The sequence below is a fragment of the Dermacentor albipictus genome, chromosome 1 (assembly GCF_038994185.2).
Source record: "Dermacentor albipictus isolate Rhodes 1998 colony chromosome 1, USDA_Dalb.pri_finalv2, whole genome shotgun sequence".
NCBI classification, from domain to species: domain Eukaryota; kingdom Metazoa; phylum Arthropoda; class Arachnida; order Ixodida; family Ixodidae; genus Dermacentor; species Dermacentor albipictus.
Genome location: NC_091821.1, coordinates 463,072,905 through 463,099,158, shown reverse-complemented (window position 1 = coordinate 463,099,158; position 26,254 = coordinate 463,072,905). Strand labels below are relative to the sequence as shown.

At 46.3% G+C, this 26,254-nt stretch overlaps 1 protein-coding gene across 5 annotated transcripts in view; it reads left to right on the top strand.

Moving 5' to 3' along the window:
• The window catches only part of LOC135905592 (phospholipid-transporting ATPase ABCA3-like), a 226,287-nt gene that overhangs the window by 154,765 nt on the left and 45,268 nt on the right, over positions 1-26,254 (top strand). For 3 of the 5 annotated variants that reach the window (XM_065436533.2, XM_070532429.1, XM_065436537.2), the window contains exons 17-18: positions 12,210-12,643; positions 16,429-16,554. In XM_065436533.2, coding sequence (XP_065292605.1) covers positions 12,210-12,643; positions 16,429-16,554 — 560 coding nt within the window. The remainder of the gene's footprint in view (positions 1-12,209; positions 12,644-16,428; positions 16,555-26,254) is intronic. The other 2 variants (XM_065436536.2, XM_065436534.2) reach the window with 1 other exon arrangement.

Here is a 26,254-nt window from a genome sequence, read left to right as displayed (position 1 = left end):
ATACTAACGAATTACCGTCAGCAGCCATCGAGATGTATTCACCTGCAATTTTTTTTTTTACATATACAACAACGTGATTAGTTACTCATTACCGCCATTGGAATTATGCGTTCGCAGTATTTGCTGTCAACCACTGATTTAGCGACACTTTCAAAACCAACTACGGCGAAATCTTTAATTTCTCCAAAAGCCCAGTGTCAGATAACTTAGACATAGCGCAGTCCCTGTTGAAAATTTACCGCTTGAAATGCGAGTGAAATCACGAAATTTAGGAAACCGCCGCCATTACCAGTCGCTGGAAGTTACGTACGACTTAGACTGTTGACAGCCAGTGACCGTGTCGTATGCTTCCCTTGCTTTTACCGTGCATCAGCGAAAGCTTTCGCACATAATATGAACGTGCGCTGTGCCATGGACGTCACCAGGATGTTTTAGGCTTCTAAATCTAGAAATGTGACGAGACAATTGAAGTAATTCTCTACTCACCTAAGGACCTTTGAATTTTGGCTTTTTAATTTTTTTCAGGGGAACAAAAAGTCAAAGGTTCTTGAGAGCAAGATTTGGAAAAAAAGAAGGCTAACAGGCTAACATCGCATGAGACTCTAAGGTGTTGAAATGTTCGAATTTAATTGCATAAGACATCACTAATTGGGAGGTGGTCAGCCGAATGGAAATCGCGAAAAATAAAATTAGTAAATGTCGATACCGGGACACAAAAGTAAATTAACAATTGCGTAGCTTTGACATTTCCACAGTCATTAGGCCTCTTCTCAGTCATAGTCGTCGTCATAAATTAGATGCACGTGCTCATGAACACCAGGCATAAAACAGCTCAGTGGGTGGGACGCCTTGCTCAGCTGCGAGGTGCTTGACTCGATCCCTACCACCGCGAGCCCACTGGTATATAAGACAGTCTTGCGGCTCGAGGTGGCATTTGGGCCAGTAGTCCAGCAAGTCAATCGGCAAATACGTCCCGTAGTAGGAATGAAGGAAAAAGGGTCTATTTTACATAAGTCACAGTGGCTCCAGACACGGAAGCCGACATCACACAGGAGCATATTGACTCAGTCCACATCAAGACACGTCAGCATCTTCTCTACACGAAAAGTGTCCGCTTTCAATACCGTCGTCTTCCTTAGGTGACTAGCCTAAGGTACCGAGATAGAGAGCCGAGATAGACGTAAATCGTAAGCTGAGTCTCCGGACTACATATGTTGTAGAGGCTACTATGGTAATAGCTGTAGTTTTATCACGGCTACCAATTCTGTGTCGAAGATCGAGTTCAAGCTTTCGTCGTTTCCGTAGGCTTCCATCGCTTCTCTGGGAACAAAATTCTACCTTTCCACGGAGTGATCACTGCATTTGTCTCGTGTGGATTGTCTTCTAGAACATGTTTGTCTCTGCCTTTTTTTCAACAATCGACCTGCACCTTTAATTACTCGCGAAAAACCCGCACGTTCCATTGAAAATGCGCTAGCTTCATGCCGCGGCCGCTTGAGGCGCTAGTAGGTACGCGTCCAGAAAAGCAGGACATGCGGACCTTTGGGGCAACGGAAGACGGCACGTACTTATCCTCTTTCCTCATTGCTCGCGCTAGATTGAGCCGCCATCGTCGGTTGCCCTCGTGCGCTTTCTCTCGCATATACAGCATACCAAGCGCGGCGACGGTATTATCACCCTTGGACACTATACGAAACATCACCGTGATGCCCATGGCGACGACGACAAAAATGCACCTGCAGTATTTACATAACTGCTACTGCAATTATAAGTTCGCAGGAACAATAAGTACTGCAAATACAGGTCAAAATAGTCTATCACATAAAAAAATCACCGCTCAAGCACTCCGCACCGATGGTTAACCAGCGAAGCTGAAACGTGCGGCCCCGGTGTTTATCACTGGGTTAATTCCGATGGTTTATTAAACGACGGCTTGGTAGGCTGCCGGATCCTCTGTATGCAGTTACTGCTTGTGCTCGGCTGCACGAGCCTGTTCTTGCACCCGGGCTCGTGCATGGCATAGACGAGCTCACTTTCGGTGCTGCTCGCGGCGTTGCTGATCAAAATCTGCGCTCCTCAGTAATACGTATGACGCGTGGCCTGCCTATTTCGGTGCCGGAGAGAAACTGCTGCGCGCGCACTCTGCTGCGACGGAGAGCAACGATATCACTTGGTGCAGGCAATCGCGCGCCTCTGTTTATTTTCGCGGATGCGGTTGCGCCGGAGGAGTTTTCAACGTACAGGCGACGGACACACGAATCGGTTAGCCATATACAGCTTCGCTATAAGAAAATGGGGTGTGAACAGCAGTATGAAATAAGATTTTCATAGAGATTTGCAGCTTGAATTAATTCATCCATCTGAATATATTGCAGAATAGGCTGGGAACAACTGGATAAAGATTTTTTTTTGCAGGAAGTAGAAACCTCTGGCTGGGATGCGGCAAGCAATAGTGAACTCGTACCCTAAGTAATATTTGATATTCTGCTGTGAGATGTGCAAATTTACCTTTCAAGGCAGTGTTTGCATGAGGACGAAGAATTTTGGCTTTTGCAGCAACCGTACATTATATTTTCGCTTCGTTCATTTTGGGGGAGAACTCTTTTTGTCTGGAAATGTTCATCGCTACAAATATGATCGCAGTCAATCGCAATCTAAAGTGCACCGTCTGACTTGTTTGCAAAAAATGTGTTAAACCTTCTCATTAGTAGACAAGCGCAAGCCGCGCCTGATCTACACAGTGTTGCCAATCTTGCTACACTATTAACGCCCTGTAGTAAGACGCTTGCTGCGGTTTGACCAGTTGGACCGCTGCGCAAACGGCTCGTGTGTATAGATAGCACTGCGATTGCTTCCCTACGAAAATTCCCGATAATTACGATACTCCCTATTGCGAAATTTCAGCGTCGCTCTATATGTATTTTCATTTCGCGTGTCATTATTTTGTGTTATTACATTAGATACATGGTTTATCTTTGGAAGAGAACGCTGTTAGTAGCGTGGCTGGCGCGAAAAGTCTGTCTCGTGCGGCACATTGCAAAGGGAGTGAAGTGTGGCACGACTGCCTCGCTAATCGGGAGGTCAGGAGAGGCAGCGCGTGGGTGACGCGTGGGCGCGATTCATAGCCGCCGCAGACAACCCTCTGTTTATGTAGCGCCTTGTTTCCATACAGACGACGCACGCTACCTCTGGTGCCATATTGTAGCCATCGTCGTCGCACAGCCCGTCTTGTGCGGCACTACGCTTTTCTTCTCGCGATTTCGTTCCACCAACGACGAGAGTGGCCCTTCGTCGCGGGGAAATTGTGCCACCAGTGTCAGCGGCCACAACGCCCAAGGAAGTGTCACATCGATCCTTACTCGTAGCGGCTCGTCATCGCCCCTTGCAGGAGCAGTGATACCCGTAACACACTCTGGTACCGCCCACTGATCGCAGCAGTTGGCCTGCCGGCAAGCGTAGCCATCCCCACCTCACATCACCCTGCCTCCCCGGGAATGCAGGTGATATCACCCACGCGGCTTCAGATGCCAGGGCCACCGGCAGCACAGCGCATGCGCGGGCCGTTTCACCTCCGCTATTCCTCAACTGTCTATCTCATGCTTTCAGTGTAACCTCCTCCTCCACTTTCCTCCTCGTGTTCCCTTTCAGCTCCCGCTGCGCTCCGCGTTCGCTTTCATTTTTCAATGTGCTCGTTCGCTCGGTTACGAGGTACGGCGCCGAGGCACGCAGACGCTCTACGCAGAAACGGGCCTCTAAGAACTGCGCTTTAAACCGCTTTAACACGCCTCACCAACAGACGACAACAGGCAACAATGAAGGCCACTGTGATGTTTTCTTTCTTTCATGCCGCAAGTTCTGTTAGTCTAGTACATTGTCACGTGCTACGACTCTACGGTTAAAATAATTAGCTCCTATTACCACATGTTTACTTCACCAAAAGTCTGTAATTATTATTTACAGAAACTGGTATCATTAGAGACGCTGGCGACATATATAGAAAATCATGACGCCATGATGATCACGATTTCTTACACCACATGACGGGTAACATGGCGGCAAGTCGCTGCAAGGGTCTTGGTGTGCGTTGTTGGTGTTCAAAAACAATTAAATTCTGAGGTTTTACATGCCAAAATCCCGACATGATCATGAGGTACGCCGTAGTGGAGGACTGCGGGTTCACTTTGACCCTCAGGGGTTCCTTAACGTGCATGCATGGTACACTAGCGTTTTATCATTTCGCACCCATCGAAATACAGCCGTCACGCGTGGTCAGGATTTGATCTCGCAACCTCGGGCTTAGCAGCGCAACACTGAGTTTTTCGGATGAGCGAGGTGGCACACTCCGCCATTTATTTATTTCTGTTCTTGTTTAAGCGCGGTTCAAGCTTGTTGAAACATCTTGGGTACTTAGCCGCTTTCAAGGTTGCCTTATTACGTGCGGCTCAGAACCACGATGTTAGAGTTATTTGCAAAACTTTTCTCCCTTTTTCTTTTCTCCAGTTTTGTTAATATTTTTACTTTCTTTCTTGTCTCCCCCTCTCTACGCGGCCAGAGACTACGGTATGTATAAATAATATTGACCTGCCTATCGCGATAAGTCGCGCTCCGTTAGCCTAGCAATGCTTTCTAGCTACAGCTTTGTCCTTCCGATTCACCTACGTCACGCCCATTGGCTAAGCCTTATATGTGGCGCACGCGTTCTTCTGGTAATCGTTCATTGCACGGTATTTTCCGTGCGCGAAGTGTCCAAACCATGTTTGACTGACTGCAGGCGCGTTTCGTGTAGCTTAGAGTAGGCATAACATTCCTCATCCGTTAGCGACTGCGTCAGAACAGGCTTCTTCCATTCCTTCGGCATCTTTTCTCCCCCTTTGTTTTCTCCTTTATTATTATTATTTTTCCTTCTCTTGTGCCTCTCGACGAGGCCAGAGACAAAGGAATGTATAAATAATATCGACCCACCTATAACGATAAGTCACGCTAAGTTAGCTTAACACTGCTTCCTAGCATAAATGAGCTCTATCTTTATCCTTCTAATTCACCTACGTCAGGCTTGTCGGCTCGGTCCTAGATGTTCACTATAGATAATTCAAGTGAGTTTTTAGGCATGTACGATCCTCTCGGCTGGTTTTCTGCGCCTTAAGGTGGCCTAATGCCTACAAGGTTATCTGACTGAGCTATTTGGCTGCTCGGCTGCTATAGTGAGAAATTCAAATCCTTATTTCTTTCCTTTTTTGTGCCTATGTGGTCTTGAAGTGTTACGTTAGTGGATATGTGTCTGGGGACGCGGTGGCGTGTAGCAGAGGTAGAACGTCGAGCTTCTAATCTGGAAGTCGTGAGTTTGGATGCTCCTCCACTACACTACATCTCCAGGCTTGGAATGACGCCTGACACCGGCAAGGAAACAAAGTGCCGAGGGCAAGTGGGACTATGCTAGTCCAGGTGCAGCCACATTAAGAAGGCCCACTAAGCTTCAACAAAGACAATCCCTCATCAGAACAGGCATTGACCTCCCTGGTGCAGTATTCGGCCACTACCTCTCTCATGTCCTACAATCAACCCAAGGCCCTTAGTCTCCCGCAGCTGTGGAGCACCTGAACAAGACGGTGGTCGTACTTGTGACGCGGCAGAGGGTGCTAAGAATCTCTGGACCTGGACAGGCCGCCCCTAGAAACTGAACCTGGCAATGCTCAACACACGAACCCTCTCGAGTGAAGCTAGCTTAGCAGGACTCTTTGGCGAATCATGAAGCGTTGTATGGGATTTTATTGGCCTTAGTGAGGTTACAACAATTGGGCAGGCTTACGCAGTGCTCACTAACGACCACGTCCTCTGATATAGAGGACCTGCACAGATGCGGTAGTACGTAGTAGGATTCCTAATTCATAAGGACATAGCGGGCAACATTGACTAACTCTACAGCCTAATGAAAGGGTAGCAGTAGTCATAATAAAGCTGAATATGAGCTATACAATTAAGGTTGTAGAAGCCTGCGTTGAAATCTCCTGTCACGATGATGAAAGAGTAGATCAGCTTTATGAAGATGTTGAATTAGTGATGAGAAAAGTGCAAACTCGGTATAGTGTAGCCGTGGGTGACTTAAATGAAGAAATATGGAAAAAGCAGGCTGGTGAACAAGCAATTGGCCACTACGGCATCGCTTCCAGGAACACTAGAGGAAAGTTGTTGGTAGAATTCGCGGAAAGGAATAAGCTCCGAATAATCAATACCTTCTTCAGGAAGCGTAGCAACAAGAAGTGGACCGGCAAAATGGCGAATGGACAAATAAGAAATGAAATTGATTTCATACTCTGATGACAGAGTGAAACTAAAGCTACTGGGTGTTCTGTTGTTTTGTATTTTTTGTTATGCATCAAGCACAGCGTTATTTGGGTATGCACCGTAGCATTTCAACATAAAACATAATATGTATGCTGACTTCAGTTAATTGCATGTGCTCGGTATATACAAGCTCAAAATTTGAAGCATGTGTTGTGAATATCACCTGGCGATTGGTTTCAAGCTCGAAATGTGTATGTATAAATGAGCAAAGGATAAGTGGAAAATGGGAAGTATCATGGGCCTCGTATTGACCATGTCTTTTATTAACTGCGATCGTCACCATCTGCGAAAAACAAGTGCCATATGGGTCGAGTGACTCGAGGCGAGAGCGCGCTCACGTGCACGGAGAAATCATGCGAGTACCTGGTGCACACGAGGACGCGGAATTCTCGCGTGACAAGTGTGCTTTCACGTGCCACGAGCACGGAATAACCGCGTGTGTTGAGCAACAAACGCGTACGCGTGTACCCGCGTCAAGCGTGCAAGACGCGAACGATCCCTGCAATGAACTCCTATTTTCGTAGAATATCGCTAACACCGCGTGCACTTCGCATAAATATATACTAAAACAGTGCCGAAAAGCACAAGCAAGGTGTACTTATACCTCGCACACGTGGGTGCTTTCTGTAGGCTTGAAGTTCTCCGGGCCGATTCGGTGTAACCACGCAGAACGACGCTCTCAGTCATTTTTCCCGGTCGGAATCTAGAAAAACGTCTTTCCAGTCTGAGTTCCGTTGCTGCATCCGAAGGCGCAGCAGACAGGCATGATTTCCTTGCAGTCAAACGCGAGCGCGACAATCGGAAGACAAAAACGTAGGAAACCTGCGCTGCCTGCGCTCTAACTCAGCCGGCCCGCCTGGCACTTGGAAGGTATATGGCACCCCAAAGTCACGTGGTACGGTTGGGCCAATGAACGCGTTTGCGGCGCAGGGTGAATTAATGCGGTATTCTGAAATTTTTTCCAGTGACTCTAGTTTGCCGTTGCTCCGGCTCCCGCTGCGTGGAGTATACCACTTTTTTCGGCGCCTGTACATGCTCCTTCTGATGTCCTTGGGTCTGCGCGCTCACCTGTTGTATTTAGGCACCTGGAACTAATTTGCAGGGCTTGTTTTTGAGCTATTCGCGCACCACTGCATGATGCACGAGCGGTACGAGTCGTGAAATGGGTGAAACATCGCGGAGCGCAACCACACAGCTACCGAGGACCACGAAATTGACGAAACTACACACGCCGGTCAATGCGCAGCAGCACATGCTTACGTATAACAGCAGATAACGAGACATGAAACGTCATGCAGCGGGCTAAGCTGGCGCCGGGCCGGCGGGGCCACACGGCGCTCGCGCGCGGCGACAGTCGAAGGTGAGGAAGTTGCGAGGGGGGGGGGAGAGCGGGCGAGGGTAGAGGAGTTGGGGGGGGGGGAAGGGCTCGGCCGCCTGGATCGGCGTGCGTGCGCGCGACGATCTACGAGGCCATGCAACGGAAACGAATTTTCGGCTTCGCCCTCTTCATAGATGGCGCCAATTACCTCTACTGCGAGTGAAGCCGGGGACTCGGTCTTGTCATGGATAGCGCACCAGCTGGGCCATTTCTGCGTGCGCTTCAGCGCAAGCGACAAGCTGAATCCAACCATCCAGTAGATATAGCTAGACGGCAGGCAGCGAAATCTCAAGCTAACGCGAACTTTCCTCCTGAAACACCGGATTCAAAGGGAGGACAGATACGCACGTCATAGAGATGCTTACTAAGCGCAGAAGCGTGCCAAGATCGAAGCTACTGCAACCGCCGCCGTTGTTCAGCAACACGAATAGCAACAAGGAGAAGGAAACGAAGCCGTGAATACAAGCAACGGCACCCACAACGAACGTTTGACGAACCACATCCTTCGGCCATCGGCAAGCTCTGTTGCGGCGTGTGTGAAAGACGGTGGTCTCTGATGAAACGCTGTGTGCGTAGTCTTTGCTAACCCAAGCCAGACCTTTCGCTCATGATACCTAGGCTCACAAAAGTTAAACCTGAGTCAATTTTTGTGTGGTATATGGCCACTAGCTCATGCTAATGGCCATTGCTTTTGCAACATATCAACTGCATGTGGGGTATGATGAAGGTATAACAATGTTTCACTCACATGTCAATATATATTTCAGATGTACAAGGAAGCATTGAACTATGTCGCACATCTTAAGGAAGCATTCCATATATGATACCACAACGCGTGTTAGAAGTGTTCACATGATTTCAAGTTTGAGCACCATGCTGCTTCTGCTGCATGCAGTTTACTGAACCAACTGACCTTGTGGCCTATTCCTGCTGAAAGCAAACAAGTGACATGCGGTAGCAGTCAGCTGAGATCTGTGCGAGTTCTGGCCAGCAGTTTTATTGTCGCTTGATTTGAACTAACACCATGAGACTTCACCTGTTCATGTCTCACTTCCAATGAGAGTGGTTTGTTGTTCAAGGGGGGAAGTTTAACAGGGACATTTTCTGGCTCCAGCTGGAAGCAATGATGGACGTAACAGCTGGCAGTTACTCATATTTCCAGTTGAGATACCTACTGTTCCACTCTGATAATAGAGCGCCTTATACCTTGGAAATACACTGTTTCTAGCTCAAAATAAATATATTTTAGGTGGGAAATGAAGGAGTCCCGTTTCGAAGGGATCCCGGTTTCAAAGTGCTGCCACTTGCAAAGGGCTACTACTTACAAAGGGGTCCCGCTAGCCTAGCGGTGCCTGTTCAATAAACCACATCAAGTGGTTCCATTTGAAGAAAATTTCGTCCTGACTCGGCTACCTGCCTTATCCAGCGCATGGTTTGCCTTGCTCCACTTTCCATCTTAATGTCAGGTAAAATATCGGCTACCCCTATTTTATTTTATTTTATTTTATTTATTTAGTACATACTGCAGACCTTTCGGTCCAAGCAGAGGGGCAATAGAACGTATACAAACAAAAGAGGACAAATTAAGAACAAACAAATACAGATTTATACAAATTTTAGTCACACTGTGTCTGTAAACTGTCGTTCCAGTCTGATACTCTTCTGGGAAAAAAAGAAAATTTAAACGTGTTAGTTCGAGCATAATAGGGTGTTAGTGAATCCGGATGATGCTGTCTTGTTTGCCGTGTTAGTGCAGGCGTTATATAAGTCGATGGTTTAATTTCAAGCCTGTCGTTGAGAAGAAGGGAAAGGAATTCAAGTCTTAGCAGCTTTCGGCGCGATTCAAGAGTAGGTAGGGAGTTTCTGTCATAATTTTGGAGGGAGAGTCCAGTCTTGCGAATTTATTAAATATAAACCTGACTGCCTTTCTTTGTATTTTTTCAGGACGCACGATATTAGATTTAGTGTAAGGATCCCATGATATACATGCATACTCTAACTTTGGTCTAATAAATGTAAAATAACACAGTAATTTCACGTTAGGAGGGGCATTTTTCAGTTTGTGTCTTAGGAAACAGAGTTTGCGGAAAGCAGAAGAACAAATATCATTAATGCGCATGTTCCATGACAATGTGGAAGTCAAAGTAACACCTAAGTATTTGTAATTGTGAGTTTCACGCAGAGCTGAAGAACCTAGCGTATAAGAAAAAGTTAGTGGGCTTTTTTTACGAGTAACACGAAGAAATACGGATTTATCAGCGTTAATAAACATACCCCATTCATTACACCACTTTAATATGTTATTTAAATTCTTTTCGAGGACAGTCTGATCATTCTGACAAGTTATGTCACTGTACAAAATACAATCATCGGCAAACAGTCTAATTTGCACACCAGGAGTTATGGTTTTAACAATGTCATTTATATAAATTAAAAACAGTAAAGGCCCCAAGACACTACCTTGGGGCACCCTTGATGTGACTGGGAGAGTGGCCGAGCTATGTTCACCTATTGTAACGTACTGAGTGCGTTTGCTCAGGTAAGCAATAATCCAGTTTATGAAAATGTCAGGTATGCCAATAATTCTAAGTTTGAATATTAATTTGTCGTGCGGAACCTTATCGAAGGCTTTTCTGAAATCTAAAAATATTACATCTATTTGGCCATTATTGTCTAGAGATAAAGCAAATGAATGAATCACTGATACCAAATGCGTTACAGTCGAATAACCCTTTCTGAAGCCATGCTGAAACTCCGTGAGCACATTGTTTTTAGCTAAGAATTCTTTTATATAGTTTGCCACGATGTGCTCCAAGAGCTTGCAGCATTGTGATGTCAGAGAAATGGGACGATAATTTTGTAATCTTAGTCGATCTCCTTTTTTAAATATTGGAACAACTCGGGTCACTCTCCATTCATCGGGCAGTTGTGCCGACAGCACAGACGCAGTGCTGTCGGCACAGCTCTTTAGTCTACACCGCTGCCTTCCTGTATCTTAGTTGTGCCTATCATTTTTAATTTCGACACCAGTAATTTGAATTACTGGTGTAGAAGGGGAAAAGTTTGTATGTGTGAAGAATGGAAAGCTGATCGCTTGGTCTCACCAATAACACGCTGTGTATGGTGCAGCAAAGCATAAGTCAGTTTTTCACCAATAAACCCTATTTAACTAGCTCACCACTCTAGAATCACTTAGCTTGAGTGGTACCTCGAACTTTGTATCTGCCCTTGGGATATCCCTAAAGCCACACGAATTCCGGGTCAAGCACCTCAAATTCGACCCCTGACGATAGCTTTCAGGGACTTCTGGAAGTAGCTGAAGAAGCGCTGATACTTTGGCGCTTTCCTTCCGTGCGTACTTCTCCAGTCCAGCAGAATAGGAACAACGTGCACTGATGACCGGTCGTTAAAGGGCAGTCCTGTAAGCACTAGCGCCTATGCTTCAACACTGCTTCCGAGGCATGATATAGTTGCACGCGTCAATTTATCATGAGCGTCTCGCCTTCCATCATATCAGTGTCACCATATCAGGCCGTCCCAGTCGTGCACTGTTAGTCTGGACGATGGCGGCAGTTGTAATAGTGATGCATGCTCCAATGCCAACGAATGCGCTCGTTTTCTTGTCAACGACTAGAGCAGATGTGTAGAAGAGGCTTGCACGCGACAAATGAACAGCCTCACCTGGTTTCGCCAGTCGGAAGCCTAGGCCCTTTTAATTTATAATTTGTGACATCATCTGACTCTTCATGCAGGTTTGAGAGCCCATTCCCTGCCGAGTGAAACCACTCTCGCTTTCCACTCTCGCACTCTCGCTTCCAAGTGTCCTTGAATTTTAGGAATTCAAGGAGACTTGGAAGCTTTTTTACAAGCTGTATACTCCCCCTTATGGAACCATGAGGCCTTGCAAGCACGCATGCGTAAGGGCAACTTTTTTGCAGGTTCTCAAGCAGAGCCTCCTTTTATGTCAGTATTTAGGGCAAGACCGCAGACAGTGTTCAATGTGTCGTCTCTTCGCATAAATTAACAGTTCGGAGAATCGATACGCAGTATCTTAAATAGCCATGCTTGTCAGCAGATCTTATTTTGTGGGCAAAGTGTTCATACATCACAACACGGCCCTTCTCTGCAGTGTGCCCATTGAGCGAGTTTTCAGTGTCGATGCCTTATCACTTCACAAGAAAGCGAGGGAATATTACGGAATAAATTTTTGAAAACTGATTATTTGTGAAAATAGATGACGTGTGAAGGGCTGCACAGACCGCATTGAAATATCCAGTCCAGCTCATTCTGTTTGCTCTTTCTTCGCAATGTTTATAAATGCATAGTGGAAAGTAACGTTAAAGTAACCAATTACATTTTAGAAAGTGCTAGTTGCCTTCCTGCGGGTGTAAATGGTAACCGTAATGAATGGCGTTTTAAATGCTAGTAATTGTAATTGCAACAATTTGCTTCTTTTTCTTTAACATGCACATGTCTCCTTCTGACGCAGGATCGAGGGCTGGTACAACCCGGCGAGTCCCGTCTCCGCAAACGTGCTCTGGAACCTGATTACCACGGCGCTACTGCGCGCCCAATTGCGCTCTCCCAAGGCCCGTGTGACCACTAGTGCGTCCTTTTACAGCACGGACGATCCGGAGCAGGGTTCCAAGGACGTTTCAAAAGCGATAGCAGCAGCTGTACTTTTCTGGAACTTCGCTCCGCAAGCCATCCTAGGTCTGACCGTGTCGACGATGGTCATCTTCCCCGTCCTTGAGAAGAGAAGCGGCGCGCTCGAGCTCCAGCTCATGACGGGCATCTCGGGCTCGCTGTACACGGCCGCGCACTTCGTGTTCGACTTCCTCGTGCAGTACCTGCCGCCGTTCGGTGTCGCTTTCACCGTGTACTTATTCGGCTTCGAGAAAGAGCTACATTTCACCGGTGTCGGTGAGTGGACAAATTACTCGGTTAGCGTGATCTCCCGGGCGTCGAGCAACGGCGATTTTAACTTGCGATGCAGGCGACATACGCAGCTGCGTCGGGGCGCGAGTTTGTATAGGTCGCTTCTGTTTGGCAGTTCACGCCGCCGTCGTTCAGAGGGCGCAGCACTTCCGTGTTTCATTTCGTAGTGTAGTCGCAACGCCTGCACAACGCTCATCGCTGACTTCGTGCAGGAACACTTCAACACGAGTTTGCTTTCGTCGTGGACTCGCTACATTGGAATAGGAGGCGTCCTGCAAGTACTTTGTAACAGATGACCTGGCGCTGCACTAGCGGTTTAGTCGTACGTGCACGTAAACATATCACATATCTGAGAAGGCCATAACCTGACTGGACACCAACGTGTTGCCGTAGGCAGAACTTGCTAGGTCAATCCGGCTAGCGAAAACGTTGATACAGGCGCGCACATGTTATTCTTTAAATCGCTTTCACTCAAATATGGACTTACAGCCACAGTCCACGCAATTTTATGACCATGTCCCTACTAGTGAACTTTGTTTGAATGATACCCTAATCAATGAATATTGCATCTGCCTCTCTGCCCAATATATACTTTCCCGCATAATCATGCAATACACAAAATTACTCATTCCATGCTCGACAGGAAGTGTTCGCGGTGCTTTGTATTTATTTTATTTTTGTTAAAGGCACGTCGCTTCTCTTCAACAGTTTTTGCAGCTTGCACAGACTAGAAAGCTTCAAAGAGCGCAGAACACGACGTCAACGCAAGATCAATGCCCCCCTTTTTTTATGCGCAAGTGTAACTGGGCAGCTCTTGAAATCGGCGCTGTCTGTCTGAAGCCGCAAAACAAGCGAACGAGGAAGGCACCTGGAAGTGAAGGGAATCTCGCGCCGGGGAAAACACGAAGGAGCGAGCTGGGCACGCGGCAAAGCAACCGCACCTAGTGGAATGTGTAGCCAAGGTTGAGCGGAGTGAGGATGGAGAAACGAGGTGAAGCGTCGCAGAGGAGTAAGGTAGGCGGAGGCGCGCTAGGTTGACCTTCTCTGGCAGTCGACAGAGGTATCCCTTGCGATGAATTCGTACCGCGTTCTTCCCATGATAACATCGTCCTCGCTTACCGTACGCTGTGTCTGCAAGTGAAAATGTGCGACGGTGAGCCAACGATGGCGGCTCAATCTCACGGGCGCAAGAGAGGGAAGCACGCCGTATTCCGTCGCGCGCAGGGCACCGGACGAAGGGAGGGCGTTATATTTCGGCCGCGCGCGCGGTCGTCCAGGCTTTATCTTGATAGCGATCTGCTTTGGGGGCACAGTCTAGGTGGCCCGACTGCTCGTAGCTTTTCCTGCGCTGTGCTCTCACCGCTCAGTTTGCGTTGAAGCGATAGACAGCACGAAGGTCACTTCGCTCGCTGCTGCTGCCACTATTCCTCACCCCATTGTTTTTACAGCGTGTGTCCGCGGTCATCGATTCTGAAGCGTTCATGTTTGCCTGTAGGCGCTGCCACCATGCTAGTTCATATAGGTAGGAGGTGAATGCTCAGTGCGGGGAGTTCTAACCCGGCTGCTGCTGCGTATGGCGCGCCCGCGCGAGCTCCGTCTGGAAAACAATATGCTATGCGGACAGTGTAGGCGTCTATAGGTCTATATCCATAGGCTCTCGGTGCGCCTATATGCGCACCGAGGGCCGATAGCGTCGTGTGCGCTATAGCACCGACATGCTTGCAAGTCACCCGCGTTCATGAAGTGAAACGACACGAAGTGAAGCATCACGTAACAATTTACTAACTGTGCTTGTGTTTTGCTCTCGTAGTTTCGGGACGCTGTTTCTTTTTATTGTCGCTAGTTGCGTGCAGATCGGGCACAACGACCATTTTTTTCTTCCTGTTCTTTTTTTTTGGCCAGCGGAATTGCGACTGTACCAATCGCGGTTTTATAGCATTCTGCCAGCTACAGCCTTCAGCAGGCACAAGGTGTTGCCAGCGGCCCTAAGGCGCAAAACTTGGCTTTCAATGTTTCCTTGCTCTTAAAGTGCAGACACCGTTAAGCAAGACTGTTATTAAAACACAGGCGAGGGATGCTTCGCTGAACTAGTTTAGAATGGGCTGCCGCGTATGATACCACAATGGTTTTTTTTCTTTGGGCTAGTACCACCAACAAACATGTCTGTATGGAAAATTAAGTGTGAGATATAAAAAGTCTGTGCCTTTGCAATTTGTGAAGAAAGCTGACCAGCGAAGCTGTGTATTTGGGCCCCTTAACGGGGAACTGCATCTTCGCCGCTGGTCGGCCAGGCATTTCACTATCTTCGGGACCGGCCCACGTATGGGGAATGCGTAACGCCTGCCTCACCTCCGCCGCGGGTCGGCCCGGCATTGCCCTATCATCGGGATTGGCCCACGTATGGGGAGTTATGTGTCTACAGACGGACAGGATCCTGGGGGAACTAGCGCTTACTAGATTCGCTGTAGAACTTACCGTATTGGTCAAGAGGCTATTCATAAGACTAAATGAGACGTCGGAGGCATTCGCGAGAAACTGTACAAATTGCACAGATGGCAGAAGCCAAACATTCATTATCGCGTTGTAAAACCACACAAGAATATTCAAAATACCTGAATGTTTTCACGAACCCTGATTCTTTCAACTTAGTGCACAGAGTTCTGCCATAGTGAGCAAGAAAGAGGTCGCCTAAGAAAGGAGCGCCGCAGAAACTAATACAAACGCACTTTCTCCGGTAAAACGCTGAGCCATCTTATGTGATGAACGTCAATGACAGGCAACAATTTCGGACTTCTACAAATCGGCGCGGTTTTATCTGCACGGTGTTTTCGTGCTTCCTTCTACAGTTATTTCCCTTGTCTAAGCGTATTTATTGCAATAATGTTGCCAATGCTTTTCGTCAAGCCCGATTAGTATATACACTTCCTGCCAAGGGGCATGTCATCACCTGTCGTTGTTTCGTGACTAACACTAGTCGCACTAACCCTCACCTATAATGTACCGTATTTACTCGAATGCAACATCCACTTTAAAAAATATATTTTTTGAGAAGTACCAGCCTCTCTATAGGTTCGAATACAAAACTCATGCTGCCATAGTGAAAACCCATGGTCTTTTCTCTAATTATCCACGTGTGGTTTCAGTTGTAGCTGCTGCGGTGTGCTTGAGCCCGCTTCCTAAGTTGGCTGGTTTCAGTTGTAGCTGCTGCGGTGTGCTTGAGCCCGCTTCCTAAGTTGGCTAGGCTACAGTACATTATAGACTATGCACTTAACCTGAAAAACGTACGAGACATTCATGTTATAAAGCGCCACAGAAAGCACACAAATATTATGATCGTCTCTGTTGACACTGTGAGTGGGAAACAGGCATCTGACAGCGATGTTAATGATACCTGGTTATTGTAGTTCGGACGCGATAAATTTTCTTCGTCCGAGTAGGAACAAGTCGCATTTGCTCTTTCTCGCTTACTGTGAAAAAAGAAATGCAGAACAATGTTGGTGAACAATCAACAATGCACTCAATAATTCTTAAAATATTCTTAAAGTATCAAAATCGAGCTGCGCATTTTAATCGAGAATATTTCCTTTTTTTCCTTTCCGGCTGTGAAAATTGGGCACGATTACATTCGGTTGCGCGTTTGGTCGCCACACCGAGAGAGAGCTCCACTGGACCTAACATGCTGCTGTAGATATTGGTGACCATGCTATCGGCCAGTGTTATGTGGCCATAAATTAACTGTCCACGTTATCCGCCATGCTTTCTTTTTTCAGTGGGACTGTACCTGGTCATGCTGTCGTTTGCTCCACTGGCGATTTTGTTTTCGTACCTGATGTCCGCCGTCTTCAGCTCAGAAGGAGGAGCATTTACTGCAATGTTGGTGGTGTTCGTTATGGGAGGTAACACGCTTCTGGATTTTAGTCGAGATCAGCAGGAAATCTTTTTGAATGGTGCTTCATTTTCAACATCACTTAAGCTCAAATGTCCTTTTTGTCACCAGATGAATCTCGACTGGTGTGTCGGAATTCTTCTTAGGTGAAAAATAAGAACGACTGTCTGCAGATAGATTGTAAGGAACTATACCGCTTGGTTTTAGCGACAACGTTGTTCAGTATGAACAATGAGGGAAAACAGGACGTCAACGCTGACAAACTTAACTTGCAAGCCAATGGTTAAACATAGTAGAATTCGTACTATGCTGTCAAGTGTTCGACTAAACACCCGCTGGTCAGGTAAAATCATTTAGAAAGAAGCAGCTCACGTACCATAATCAAAGCAAAATGACGTGTCGAGATTCCGCGCGGATCTCTTGTTTATGAGAGAAGAAGAAAGCCGCACAGATCTTGAAACGCTATTTTGTTTTCACGCTGGTAAGAGACGCGGTAAAATCGAAAATGGATACGCTCAAATGGTAATACAAATCTTCAGAATTAAATAGGAATAATCAAGCAAAACATAAAAGACATAAAATCACACTTCAACAAAATATTTCCGCAGCTCAGCTTTGGTATATCCTATTGTGTGTTCATATGTGTTTAGAACATGGGGCAGGTTGTAAGACAACATTTGTAATTTATAGTTAGTACGAAAACGTGGTATATTCCATGTATTAATAGTTCTTGTGTGTATGTTAGCATGACTCATGTCCAAAGATGCCAGAGTCGAATAAAGATCGGCAATGGATGCCGTCGAAAAATACATTTTTTGTAACAACTTAAAGTGATACAAATGGTTGACCGGGACAATGTTACGTGTTTCAAAAGCATACTTGGAGGTAGTTGTATTATCTATATTGGCAGCTATTCGAGCAATTTTCTTTTGCAGTACGAGAACCTTATTTATGTTAGTTTTGGTTATTCTGGTCCATACTAAATTGCAGTAGTTAAGGTGAGAAAAAAGAAGAGCGTAATAAACGCACGGACGTGCACTGCAGTGAGCCCTTGTGCAGTGCACCGCGTTGGTTCAGTCTCCAATGGTCCACAGCTCTACGTCAGTACGGTGCCGAAAACGTGCGTAGCCTAAGACCGTAACTCCATTTTAAAACATAAAGCGGCGAGGGCTTCGTCCGTACTGCACCGTGAACCACGTAGTTGGCACCTTCCGTCGACGGCTATCAAATTTATCGATAAATCCCTGCGTTACACTTGGGCGACACTTCAGAAACACCACATTGCTGACGCAGTCTTCTTGCACCGTTGGCCCTCTCTTGCTTGTGGTGGCAGTGCGTGCCCGACTTAGGTACTCGTTTAAGTGGTGGTGCAGGCTAACACTCGCAGGGTTCTCCTATAACATAAATACTCAAGAAAATGGATGGGGAAACGGCGCTGCGCTAGCACAATTGGTAGAGCATCGCACGCGTAATGCGAAGGTTTGTGCTGCGTGTTATGCTGACACATTTCTTAATTCGAAAGATGCACTGCCTACCTCTGCGTCAAACTGGAAACAATGAGGCGGTGCATTCGGTACAGCATTACAAACAACAGCCTTGCTCAGTCACCAACGGTGTCAGCGGTGGCATCCACGTTTCCGCGAAAGAACTACTTGGCCTATGAGTGTGGGCTTTGCCGAGCACAGGTTTCTCTAATAATACTTTATATCACGCGCATACTGTAAGTAGGATGAAGTTAAACAAAAGCGAGAATCAGTAACTTCAGCCCGTAGTATATGTGTCTGGATCACAGTTGCAGTTGTCTATGTAGCTCGGCCGCTCATACTGACTTGTCTCAGGGTCGAACAACGCGGCTTATATGCACAGATATGTTCATTTTCCTACATTCTGACATTATTTCATATCAGCGAGACGCTGTTTCTACAATATCCGAAGCTAACAGCGGTCTGTGGTTGTAGATGGCGGTGTAAACAAATGAACCACTTTGGCAAATCTGACCGTGAAGGCTGCGCTCGAAGGCTTCTTCAATATGCGAAATGTTTAATGAATGAGTAAAAGGAATACAAAAACCAAGGTGCCAGCGCAGACATAAGTGACAACAAACTCCAAGGCAGCCGCGTCGGCAGGCAGGGCTCAGCTATAACTTATCGGCTGCGCTATTAGCACAACAACGTACTAGGCCTGTTCACCCATGAGTCGATGGATGAACATGCTGTCCAGGAGAAGTCATTAATAAATAATCGCGATCCGCTAAACGCAATGAATACCTCCTTCTGCAAGCGGGATAGCCGAAAGTGGACGTGGAGGAGCCCGAATGGCGAGGCTAGAAATGGAATAGACTTTATACTCTGCGCTAACCCTGGCATCATACAAGATGTGGACGTCCTCGGCAAGGTGCGCTGCAGTGACCATAGGATGGTAGGAACTCGAATTAGCCTAGACTTGAGGAGGGAACGAAAGAAACTGGCACATAAGAAGCCAATCAATGAATTGGCGGTAAGAGGGAAAACAGAGTAATTCCGGATCAAGCTACATAACAGGTATTCGGCCTTACCTCAGGAAGAGGACCTTAGTGTTGAATATATGAACGACAATCTTATGGGTATCATTAAGGAATGTGCAATAGACGTCGGTGGTAACTCCGTTAGACAGGATCCCAGTAAGCTATCGCAGGAGACGAAAGATCTGATCAAGAAACCCCAATGCATGAAAGCGTCTAACCCTACAGCTAGAATACAACTGGCAGAACTTTCCAAGTTAATCAACAAGCGTAAGACAGCTGACATAAGGAAGTATATGAACACAACAATCACGGAAGTATAATATGGATAGAATTGAACATGCTCTCAGGAACGGCGGAAGCCTAAAAGCAGTCAAGAAGAAACTAGCAATAGGCAAAAATCAGATGTATGCGCTAAGATACAAAGCCGGCAATATCATTACTAATGTGCATGGGATCGTTCAAGTGGCTGAGGAGTTCTATCAAGATTTTTACAGTGCCAGTGGTACCCATGACGATAATGGAAGAGAGAATAGCCTAGAGTAATTTGAAATCCCACAAGTAACGCCGCAAGAAGTAAAGAAAGCCTTGGGAGCTATCCAAAGGGGGAAGGCAGCTGGGGAGGATCAGCTAACAGCAGATTTGCTGAAGAATGGTGGGTAGATTGTTCTAGAAAAACTGGCCACCCTGTATATGCAATGCCTCATGACTTCGAGCGTACCGGAATCTTGGAAGATTGAGGACGATGCAAATTGAGGACGATGCAACGAGCTATGGAAAGAAGAATGATAGGTGTAACGTTAAGGGATAAGAAAAGAGCAGATTGGGTGAGGGAACAAACGCGAGTTAATGACATCTTAGTTGAAATCAAGAAAAAGAAATGGGCATGGGCATAGGCATGTAATGAGGAGGGAAGATAACCGATGGTCATTAAGGGTTACGGACTGGATTCCAAGGGAAGGGAAGTGTAGCAGAGGGAGGCAGAAAGTTATGAGATTAAGAAGTTTGCAGGGACAACATGGCCACAATTAGTACATGACCGGGGTAGTTGGAGAAGTATGGGAGAGGCCTTTGCCCTGCAGTTGCCGTAACCAGGCTGATGATGATGATGAAACGCACAACAGACGCACACTAGGTGTAGGTGTAGTTATGCAAATCAACCGCCGAAAGCCCCGGCACCCTTCCAACACGTTTCCATCGGCGTGCGTCAGAGGGCAGCACAGGAACACGAAAAAGGTGGACGTATAACGCCTTCCCTCCTCCACTCCTCCCGGTGCATCTCAACGTTGGGTGCCTCGCGCCCCACGGAAGATGGCACGCTTCCTCGCTCCGCTTCCGTGCCTTTCGCGCGGGCATGGTTGAGCTGCGATCGTCGTCTCCCCTCGCACGCTCTCACTCGCACATACAGCGTAGGGTGCGCGGCGACTGTGTTGCCACCTTTGGACAGGGTCGCCAGATCTCTCCGTGCGCAGGTAGCCAAATTGGCCTCCGCAGTAGCCCAAGTGTAGCCAAAAGCGAAACTTTAGGGTAGCCCAAAAGTAGCCAAATGCTTTGTCTTTTTGTGAAGTTATTTCTTGAGCATATCGAATTCATTTTCGGCAAGAATACCTACATATTAGTTTTTTCCACGCATGACCACGAATGACTTCCGCGCGCATCGTCACAGAGGCCATGCGGCACGGAAACCAAATGCTGCACAACCGCAAGAAGTGCAGAAACGCAGGCATGCAGAGAAATTCATAAGGCAAATGCGGCCTTCATTGCAAATGCACCGTTTTATTGTTCACAGAGCCCCAAAAATCGCGAAAAGAACAACAGACAAACATCAACGCGCAATAAACATGCTAAGCAATGGCATGCATTCAGGCGTTCAGTATTATTACTTACAACTTACGATAATTTCGCTTAACACCACACAATGCACTAAACAAAAAACTGCAAAAGATTGCAAGACAAAGTCTAACACAATAAATGGTGGTTAGTACAAAACCTAGTACAATATATGGACATAAATAAGTATGCTATGATTGAACATCACGAGCTTATTGCAAAGTTGAACTGCTTGGTCCATGCAAAATGTCAGAGCTGAAACGGCACGAAAATTCCTGGCCTGGTTTAAAATTCTTGCAGCAGCCTCCGTTCCTGGCCCATCCAAACTTCACGTGGAGGAGCGCTACCAATGTCTCGTCCGACATTCTATTTCGAAGGTCGGTTTTAATGAGCGAGACCTGGCTGAACACTCGTTCGACGGCGGCATTTGATACGGGTAGTGATAGCAAATACAGGAGGAGGGTTTGGAGTTGTGTAGGGAACGTATGGCTGTGGTGGCTGTGGGGCAACGGAAGAAGATATGTTCTACGTTGGCGTTGGAGCAGGGGCAATCAGGGCAGGAAGAGTCTGAGCGAATTGTCCCGTATGCACCATGCGGCAGGCAGGAAATTCGGCAAATTTTAGTTAGGTTCAACTGTGTGTTCTCCTTCCGTTATGGCACCGTGGTCATCCGCGGCGAACAGTCAACGGGAGATAAAAGCATCTCATGATTCAAACGTAGGATGCCGAAAGCTCACATGTGGAGACACCAACAGTCTCTGTTCGTTGGCGCGCGCGCGCGGGTGGCGTTAGTTCGCGGATGGAGACGTGTTCGCTGAAGCCAGCTTTCTTAATTAAAATCATCAAAGGCCGCAATCCTTGTCCTTTTGACATGAATATATGTTCTCTAACATAGAACTCGCAAATTTTAATCTTGTAGCAGAGGCGCTCAATTTCTTTGACCTGCTGTCGTCTGCATTTTGATTCCAGCGTTCTTCATTTGTGCTTAAGTATTTCAACTTTCTTTTTAGACAAGAAAAAATGTAGCCCGAAAATAGCCACAGCCAAAAAGAAAATTCTGACGCCAACTCGGACAAAAAGTAGCCCAATTTGGCTAATAATAGCCCAGTCTGGCAACCCTGCCTCGGGACTTTGTACTGAACTTTACGGCGACAGCAACGCCGGCGCAGATGTTAGAGATGCGCTTGGAGTGTCCCTATAATTGCTGTCGCAATAAATGTGGAAGCACTCGCTGCTGTGCCTTTAGATTTTTAGAACCATGTGCTGCCATAATTTCCCATTATTACCGCTCCTCTTAATGACATGGATGATAAGCATAAAAAGTTGACTAGAGGTGTGTAAACTGGTTTACAATCTTTTACGGAAATGTGATGGTGTAGTGACAGAACATAATCTTTCGAATTGACTGTACGCGGAGGCCATTTGTTTACAGAAAGTCGGAGTCATGTTGAGCTGCTTATAGATTTGTGTGGGGAGATCAATGGGTGTTCATTGATGAGCCAATGATGTGGCAATATATGGAAGCTATATGTCGGAGGCAATCGGATACACATTCCTAGGTGGCTAGATCAAACAGCGAAACAAACAGATAAGCCAAGCACAGAGCAATAGAAGCGCAGCAATATTAAAACATCAAATAAGAAGATTTGCAATAAATTCGCACAGTAGTAAGAACTGTGAAAATGAGTCGGCTCCTGCACTTACACTTGATAGCTGGAGCAGCTGCTTAAATCTGAAGTGCATCCGAGACACGAATGAAACCGCTCAGTGGGTAGGACGCCTGGCTTGGCTTCAGGAGATGTGTGATTCTAAACTGACCACCTTACGCCCACCGGTGTATAAGACGGGTACAAGCGACTCCTCCGCGAGGGATCTGGCTCCAGGGCCAAGTTTCTTGGGAGAGGTTCGCGCAGACCCCTGTGGCTCCTGTGGAAGAAAGAAGACGCACGAAGCATCATACAAATCTCAAAAGGGGATCTGGGCAGCTCGCAGAAATTATAGCGCTATGGTAGTAGACAACAGCAAAGAAAATGGGGTTCAGCCTGAATCTAGGGACGCAGAAACAGTATTTGGGCTACGCGAAATGCAGTAGAAAATGGAGTATTAGATAAGGGAAAAAATAAACACAAACAAGCGAGCAATTAAGTTACTCAAAGTGTGATTGTTTTAGAAGGAAGAAATGTAACGCTGTTTGAAGTAATAGTTCTGCGGAAACCCACAAGGTGGAGAGAAGTAATTAAAGGTAAAATGAGACATCCACCCAAACGTAGCAAATTACTACATCGTTTTCCCTTTATTAATTACCTCTCCCAACCTTGTGGGTTGGGAGAGGTAATTGCCTTTCAACAACTGCCGTCAACAACTCTTGCCTTTTCTTCGAGTTGTTGATGAATTCCACTTCGCCCTGCCATCTGCTAGACGCCTGGTTAGCTGATGGTAGAGCGGCTGCCGCGGAAAGGCGGTGGTCCCGGGTTCGAGTCCCGGAACAGGACGAATTTTTCTTCAACTTCGAGGCTTTTTCTTTCGAGGAACCCGTATGAGTTTCCTTTGTAGCAATTTGCTACGTCTGGATGGATGTCTCATTTTCCCTTTATTAATGACGCTGTTTCTTGAACTTTTAGCAAGGAGGACGAATTATTGTAGCAAAATTGCGTCAATGGTTGCAATGGATGCATAAACGATTGGGCACGCTCCAACTTCCTCGTGTCTAATTTGCAATCCCGCGAGTTCCTCAACAAGAAGTTGTAAGATATTAGCATCTCAGCCAATTAAGCAATTAGATTGTGCTTGGGGCCTTCACCTGCTGTCCTGGAAACCTTGCAATCGGCATTTGATACTTGGAAATTCGTCCTTGAATGCGTATGATGATTTTTGGCTGCAGAGTGTATATTGAGGAAGAAATAGTGGGGATTGCTGCAATACGTAGAATGACACAGGCAGAAGGTAAGCAATACTGGAGCCTTCAAAGCTTTCGAATTTGAATGCTACTCGCCTTCGTGTAATACACATTTCTCTGATTTAAGGCAGTGACTGTCTCTGGTATTATTGCATGTCATCAAAAAGAAGAGCTGTCAAGGAAGCGCTCATATAAACGATCACAAAGAAAATTTTTACGATCTGGACTCCATCATCAACATCCTCATCGTCATCCTGTTTTCTGTACACTACAGGAAGAAGGCCACTCCCTGCGTTCTCCAATTAACTCGGTCCTGCGCCATCTGATTCCAACTTGCACCTGAGGATTTCCTATTTTCATCACTCCTTCTTTTGTCATCCTCGACTGCGCTTTCCTTGTCTTGGCACTCATTCTGTAACCCTAATGGTTCACTGGTAACCCTAATGGTTCTCATGTCAATTAGAATATCGGTCCGCACCGTCCTCTCTGATCCACACCACTATTTTCCTGTCTCTTAACGTGACGCCTAAGATTCCTCGTTCTATTGCTCTTTGTGCGGTCCTTAACTTGTTCTCGAGCTTCTTTATCATAATCTCCAAGTGTCTGCCCCATATGTTAGAACCGGTAGAATGCATTTATTGTACACCTCTCTTTTCAATGATAGTGGTAAGCTTCCATTCAGGATCTGGCAATGTTTGCCTCATGCACTCCAACCCATTTTTATTGTTCTGTGAATTTACTTCTCATGATTAGCGTCCCCTCTGAATAATCGACCTAGGTAACTGTACTCCTTTGCCGACAGGCTGAATGGCCATCCTGAACTCTTGTTCCCTTGCCGACCAATGGATCATTATTTTTGTCTTCTGCATATTGATCGCCAACCCCACTTTTACACTTTCTCTGTTAAGGTCCTGAATTATTTCCCAGTGTTGCTGAACAGGACAAGGTCATCTGCATACGGAAGGTTGACGAGATATTCGCCGTTGGTCCTCACTCCTCAGCGTTCCCAGTTTAATAGCTTGAATACTTCTTTCAAGCATTCAGTGAATAGAACTGGATGAATTGTGTCTCCGTGCCTCACCGTTTTCTTTGTAGTCCCCTTTCTTTATAGACCCCTTCGAAGCTCTACTTTTCTTGTAGAGAATTTGGGTAGCTGTATAATCTTTGCAGATATCTTCCAGGATATTTACGTAAGCCTCATGCACTCCTTGATTACGAAATGCCTCTAATGCTGGTATCTCTACTGAATCAAATCCCTTTTCGTAATCTATGAACTCCATATATAGAGGCTGATTGTACTCTGCAGATTTCTCGATTGCCTGATTAATGACACGGATGTGATATTGTAGAGTAGTCTTTCCTGAAGCCAGCCTGTTTTCTTGGCTGACTGAAGTGTTGCCCTTATTCTACGAGAAATTATCATGGTGAGCACATTATACAATACTGTAAGTAAGCTAAAGGACCTATAATTTTTCAATTCTTTAACGTCTCCTTCTTTGTGGACTAGTATAATGTTGGCATTTTATCAATTCTGTGGGACCGCTGAAGTCGTGAGATATTTCGTATAACGGGCCACCAGCTTTCCAACCACGATGTCTCCTCCATCTTTGATTATATCGACCGTTATTCCATCTTCTGCCGCTTTTCGCCGTTTAATGTCTTGCAAGGCCCTTCTAACTTCACCGCTAGTTATAGATGTAGCCTCTGTATGTATTCACTACTACTTGGAATAGATATTGTGGCGGCTCTGGGTACTATACAGGTAAGTATAGAATTCTTCCGCTGCATTTACTATATCTTCGAAATTGCTGATGATATTACGTTGCTTATCTTTCAGTGCATACAGCTTGGCTTGTCCCATTCCAAGTTTTCTTCTCACTGATTTCATGCCACATTCATTTTTACTGCTTCCTCAGTCTTTCTGATATTATAAGTTCAAATGTTCCTTATTTTCTTCTTGTTGGTGCGTTTTGACAGTTCGGCGAATTCTACCTGACCTCCAGAATAGGGCACTTTCATTTTTTGTCGTTTCTTTAGGAGGCATTTCGTTGCTTCGGAAAGCCTACCTACTGATTGCCTTGATGCCTTACCTCCTACTTCAGCTGCTGCGTCTGAAGCCAATTTAGTTACAGTTTCGTTCATTATCTCTATGCCATCTTCATCCTCCGATTCTAAGGCTGAACATTTGTTTGCAAGCACCAGTTTAAATTCGTGAGCTTTTACCCTCACTGTGTCTAGGTTGGCCTGTTCCTTCTTGACCAATTTTACTCTTTCTCTCTTCACATTGAGCTCAACTTCACAAACCTATCATCACCATCATCATCATCAGCAGCAGCAGCAGCAGCCTATTTTACGTCTACTGCAGGACGAAGGCCTCTCCCTGCGATCTCATATTGCCCCTGTCCTGCGCCAACCAATTCCATCTAGCGCCCGCGAATTTCTTAATTTCATCACACCACCTAGTCTTCTGCAGTCCTCGACTGC